The sequence below is a fragment of the Salmo salar genome, chromosome ssa15 (genome assembly GCF_905237065.1).
Source record: "Salmo salar chromosome ssa15, Ssal_v3.1, whole genome shotgun sequence".
NCBI classification, from domain to species: domain Eukaryota; kingdom Metazoa; phylum Chordata; class Actinopteri; order Salmoniformes; family Salmonidae; genus Salmo; species Salmo salar.
The window spans coordinates 1374183-1380300 of record NC_059456.1 but is presented as its reverse complement, the minus strand read 5'-3'; the positions used below and the strand labels follow the sequence as shown (position 1 = coordinate 1380300).

Genomic DNA, 6118 nt, shown 5'->3' with positions numbered 1-6118 from the left:
AGCTTCCTGCCATCCAGGACCTCTATACTAGGCGGTGTCAGAGGAAGGCCCAATAAATTGTCAAAGACTCCAGCCACCCAAGTTATAGACTGTTCTCTCTGCTACCGCATGGCAAGCGGTACCCGGAGCGCCAAGTCTAGGTCCAAAATGCTCCTTAACAGCTTCTACCCTCAAGCCATAAGACTGTTGAACAATTCATCAAATCAAACCCCAGCAGCATATAGCCTCGTTATTCTTATTTTATTGTGTTACTTTTTTGTGAACATTCTTTAGTTTATTTAGTAAATATTTTCTTAACTGTTATTTTCTTAAAACCGCATTGTTCGTTAAGGGCTTGTAAATAACCATTTAACGGTAAGGTTGTATTCGGTGTGTGACAAACACAATTTGATTTGTGATAATCTGAAATACCCAAAATGGCCACTAGATGTCTTGAAAGATACCAACAATTCTGGGAGTTTACTGGTAAACTTTGAACATTTCCAGTAATAAACATTCCCTTTGCAACCTTAATTCAGATAGCCTTTATCTGAAAATATTCAAATACATTGACTCAATTAAAATCCCATGCACTTAATCCTGGTATTTCAAAATAGTATTTTTAAAAAGTGTTTGAAAATACTTTCAAATACAATTTGCTGGACTATTATTTTATTTTTATTTATTTTTTACAAATAACGATTGAAATACTCAAGAAGTACTTAACGTATTAAAATAATACATACTAAAATACATGAATAAATCAATCAAAAAGATATGTCCAAATGTTCAGAAATATCTTGCAGGTTAGTGGTAGAGCAGTAGATCATCATGATGTCGGTTAGAAATATCAATAAATCAGGTTCAATATCAGAATTTGGGAATCATCTCATCACTCTACAATCAGAGTGGGCCATTTATGTGATGATGGTGTTTACAACCAACAAGGTGCAGTTGACTGCAAATAGGAGCAGGTGCAACACAATTCAGACTTTAAAGTGGAAATCTGCAGTTGCAACATCCATTTTTGGACTTAGAAGTTAATTATATGTACCCATTGATTCTTGAAGAATATAACTTAGAAATGCCTCATGGGCTTAGTTCAACTGTCATACCAGAACCCAAAATAGAACATTGCTGAACTTCAATGTTTGTAAACAAAGTAAATGTAAACAAACACTGTACAGCCGGAAATCATTCATTTTGATACCATGGAAGATCAGTTCTTGTATCCATATGAATTTGAGAGTGGTTACATTTATTTCTGCGGCCCCAAACGTTAACTTTTTACCGAACCAGTGAAAGGGAAAACGCTTGGTTATTGTTTCAAATGTAGATCGCCGCTTTAAACAACAATAACCACTGTTCCATCTCAATAACTAAAATAACATTTATACATGCCACAAATGTTATTGATACCCTTGTGTACGGACACCTTAAAAACAATACTAGCAGTCCACCTTAAGAAAACAAGAGGGGCTCGCTCAATTTTATTACGTGACGTGTCCGGATGCAGATTGGACGCTCCGCAGCATTATGTTAATGAGGGGCGGGCTGTGCAAAGTGCGTAGGTGACGTCATCTCCGAGTTCGCTGAGAGTGAAACAAACATGGCGACAGACTGGAGTGGATGGCAGGGGTATACGCTAACTTTAATCGTTTTACTATGGTGTACGGCGGGCACAGAAGCCGAGACGGGGTTCCAGGAGACCGGTAGCCCCACACAGGTCTTCGGCATGCGGCTGGAGAGGAGCGACAAGCCGGCCACTACCACCGACGACGGGGTGATCCAAGTAACAGAGGAGAGCAACATCTTCATGAGGTTCTACGGGCTGCAGATTCTTCCTGACACCTCGTCACAGATCAAGTTCATGGAACATGAACATGTTGATGTTACCAGCAGTAATGCTCATTTTAACAGGACTTGCGCCGAATATACCAAAGATATCGTTATTCGGGGTGGCATGAACGTGAGCCACCTCGGAACCTCTGGGGTGGTGAGTTTGAAAATCAAGCCGCTACGGAAGCGCGAGCTCAAGAAGGAGTATGGGCTCTGCGTCCGGGACAGTCAAGATGGCAAGTGGTACCTGTTGGGTGAGGATGACGGCAGGCTGCGAGTGGTTGAGGAAAAGAAATCCATGCTTCCCATGTGGTTCCAGTGCATCCTTATCTGCGCTCTGTTGGTCCTGTCAGGTATGTTCAGCGGGCTCAACCTGGGACTCATGGCTTTGGATCCTATGGAGCTCCGGATAGTCCAGAACTGCGGTACCGAAAAGGAGAAGAGGTACGCAAGCAAGATCGAGCCAATTCGGAGAAAAGGGAACTATCTTTTATGTTCGTTACTCCTGGGTAATGTGCTAGTCAACACAACACTCACCATCCTCCTGGAGGACTTGATAGGGTCAGGTCTGGGAGCAGTGGTCGCCTCCACTATAGGTATTGTCATATTCGGGGAGATCGTTCCCCAGGCGCTGTGCTCTCGCCACGGACTGGCTGTAGGAGCCAACACCATCATGGTGACCAAGTTCTTCATGTTAGTGACCTTCCCCCTGTCATGGCCCATCAGTAAACTCCTGGACTGCATCCTGGGCCAGGAGATTGGCACCGTGTACAACAGGGAGAAGCTGGTGGAGATGCTGAGAGTAACGGAACCGTACAATGACCTGGTCAAAGAGGAACTCAACATGATCCAGGGCGCGCTTGAGCTCAGGACCAAAACCGTTGAAGATGTCATGACGCCGATCAGTAATTCCTTCATGATCCACAGCGATGCCGTGTTGGACTTTAACACCATGTCAGAGATCATGGAGAGCGGTTACACGCGCATACCAGTGTTTGAGGATGAGAGGTCCAACATTGTGGATATCTTGTTTGTCAAGGACCTGGCTTTCGTTGATCCGGATGACTGTACGACGCTGAAGACCATCACCAAGTTCTACAACCACCCGGTTCACTTCGTGTTCCATGACACCAAGCTGGATTCCATGTTAGAGGAGTTCAAGAAAGGTTTGTTTGGAGGCTGAATCTCAAATGGCACCCTATTCCCTTTATAGTGCACTACTTCTGCCTCGGGCTCACGTGGAGGGAAGGTGGTTTTGTTTACATTAATTTGTTTGTTTACCTGATCAGTAAACAAGTTATTTACCTAGTTTACTACCTTTTACCTAGTTTGTTTACCTTGTCAGGGACAGTAGTGGCTGTTGGGGGCTCTTCCAATGGAAGAGTGAGGTCAGGTGTTGGGGTCTAATAGGATTGTGTGTGTGTGTGTGTGTGTGTGTGTGTGTGTGTGTGTGTGTGTGTGTGTGTGTGTGTGAGAGAGAGAGGGAGAAAAATAGAGACTTGTCACTTTTTATCAGACACACACATCCAAATATTTGGGCCCAGAAATGCATGTTTTCTCTCCATCAGTTTCAGTGAACTTTGTGAGAGATGTTATGGATTCTTTGTGGGCTTGTTTTACATTGTTATATGACATTGATCTGACCTTGAGTAGGCTGCATTCTATGAGCCGCTCGACTCTACCCTGTTCCTGGTTCACCCCATTGGATTCCATATCTCACACACTGTAGTGTACACACTTCTCATTCACCTAGCTTCTTTACACACACACACACACACACACACACACACACACACACACACGCTCTCTCTCGCAGGGATGTGTTTTAATTAATCGCTCTCTCCCAGGGTTTTGTCTCAAGGTCAGACAACTAGACAGACAGACTGTAGATGGCTTCTTCAGCTCTCATTCGCTGCCAGGCAGACAGACAAACAAACGGTCACACTGTATGTGTTTCTCTCTACATATGAATGGAGGGGTATCTCTGATTCACTGATGTTATGTGATCTCTTCGTTATCAGTCATGTGGCTGGGATGACATTGTGTGTCTAGTTCTCTGTTTTCATTGATTTCAGAATTAGAACACCAGTAGCCTTGTAATTCTCATTCAGACCTCTCACTCAATCTCCAACAATGTAGGCCCATACAGACATAAACAAGGCAATCTGCATCCTACTACTGTCTGGTAGGCTGGCTAGGCTGCATTATCACAATAGGGCGGAGTAAAGTTGTAGTTAATGTCATTATAATTGTCAGTATAGCAGCACATAAGCTCATTCTCTAGAAGGTCTTCAGTGGTGGCTGGCAGGCAGGCAGGCAGGCAGGCAGGGCTACGGGACGACGAGTGAGATTTGGCTATGAAACATTGTTCCACCTAATCTCTTGGTTTACCCAGTACACCGTAGAGGGATAGTGGATACACATGACAAGGGTTGACACATTTACAACATGATCCCTCCACTGTGTTGTCTGGCTCTGCATCAGTCCGTTTCGTATCCATGGTGAGTTGGCGAAACACACGACTCCCGCATGGCATGTCGAGTTCCAGAGTTCCACTCCCTGCCATTTGGCATCGGTTGCCATGGTAGCCAACACTGTCTGCCATTTGCTGTTGTCCTGAGTGCTTTGTCTGTACGATGCCCCACGCCTTGTCTCTGGTCCAGTCTAAAGGTGAATAGGGTTTAATGTGTTGTCACGGAGAGCAGAGACCAAGCTATTCCATTGTAAGGTAATATCCCACACAGAGTTGTGGTGGAAACCAGAGCTATAGGTGAGCTGGTAGATCAGTGGCCGTTCATGCCTTTCGAGATTAGGGAGGACCATTTTTTTAATGAGCATGGCCTTATTTCTATTACAGCATATTGGATGACTGTCATACATATTCTATTCACCCAGTTCAATGTAACATCGATAGGTTTAGGCTACTACATGATACTCTAATTGTCCCTATACCCACCATGATGTTGTTACAACGTAGCATATGAATGAAAGTTTATAACGTAGGTACACAGGTTGAGAGACAAGTTGGAGTAATCAAGGTGACAGATAGTGACACATGCAATACTGCCATGCACACTTGCCTGCAAGTTCTGGGGTGGAACCATTAGTCCAAACAGTTGAAAAAAAAAAAATGTTTTCAGGTAGGTCTCTCCCTGTTTCCTTCTGTTTGCTTCTGTATACGACATGTTTTGCTTCAGCACCTGCTCACCCGCACACACAGTTCACTTTCATAGCAGCCACATATAGCGAAATCACTTTGCTCGTTGTAAAATTCCTTCTCGCATTTAACTGCTCTCCATCTCTCACCTATTTTCTTTGCTTGTGGACTTCAGTGCACAACAAAACAGCTTACTGTGACCAGGCACAAAAACCTCTCCAAACCAAACCTTCATACCGTAAGCACTAACCACTACACAGGCTACGCTGTTGCCAACCTGTTAACGTTAGTCAACAAACTAACGCGCTAGTAAACCCACAATCCAAACCATGTGTACAATCACGCAGTACAGTGTACAGCTAGCAGTTACACCAGCGGGCCCCGGTGGCAAAAAATAAAACCGGAAGCTTACCTTGACTTGGAAGAGTTGCAGCGTTGGATAGCCTTAGCCAGCTAGCTAACATTCTCACATGTAATAGCCTTCATTTCTTAGAACAAGAATACACTGACGAGTTTCAGAAGAAAGGTCTTTGTTTCTGGCCATTTTGAGCCTGTAATCGAACCCATAAATGCTGATGCTCCAGATACTCAACTAGTCTAAAGAAGGCCAGTTTTATTGCCTCTTTAAATCAGCACAACAGTTTTAAGCTGTGCTAACATAATTGCAAAAGGGTTTTCTAATGATCAATTAGCTTTATAAAATGATAAACTTGGATTAGCTAACACAACATGCCGTTGGAACACAGGAGTGATGGTTGTTGATAATGGGCCTCTGTACGCCTATGTAGATATTCCATTAAAAATCAGCCGTTTCCAGCTACAATGTTAATGTTGTAAATGACTAATGTTTACACTGTATTTCTGATCAATTTTATGTTATTTTAATTGGACAAAAAATGTAGCTTTTCTTTAAAAAACAAGGACATTTCTAAGTGACCCCAAACTTTTGAACGGTAGTGTAAATAGCGTTCCTCTCTGTTTGAGTCAGATTATTGAATGGACTAGCAGCATTAGCTAAGTGCATTTAGAATAAATAAATACTCTCTCTGCTGCTGCTCCTTAATTTGAAGAAATTAATTTATTCAAAACAGTTGTCTTTCTCTCTCTTGAGTCAACTCCTCACCACACTTTATCCACGGCAGT

At 43.2% G+C, this 6118-nt stretch overlaps 1 protein-coding gene across 2 annotated transcripts in view; it reads left to right on the top strand.

Annotated features, from left to right (window-relative positions):
* The first annotated feature begins 1504 nt into the window (after positions 1–1504).
* The window catches only part of LOC106570814 (metal transporter CNNM4), a 79168-nt gene continuing 74554 nt past the window's right edge, over positions 1505–6118 (top strand). The window contains exon 1 of one of the 2 annotated variants that reach the window (XM_045695316.1): positions 1505–2984. In XM_045695316.1, the coding sequence (XP_045551272.1) occupies positions 1589–2984 (1396 nt within the window). In that variant the 5' untranslated portion in view covers positions 1505–1588. The remainder of the gene's footprint in view (positions 2985–6118) is intronic. The other variant, XM_045695317.1, reaches the window with a different exon arrangement.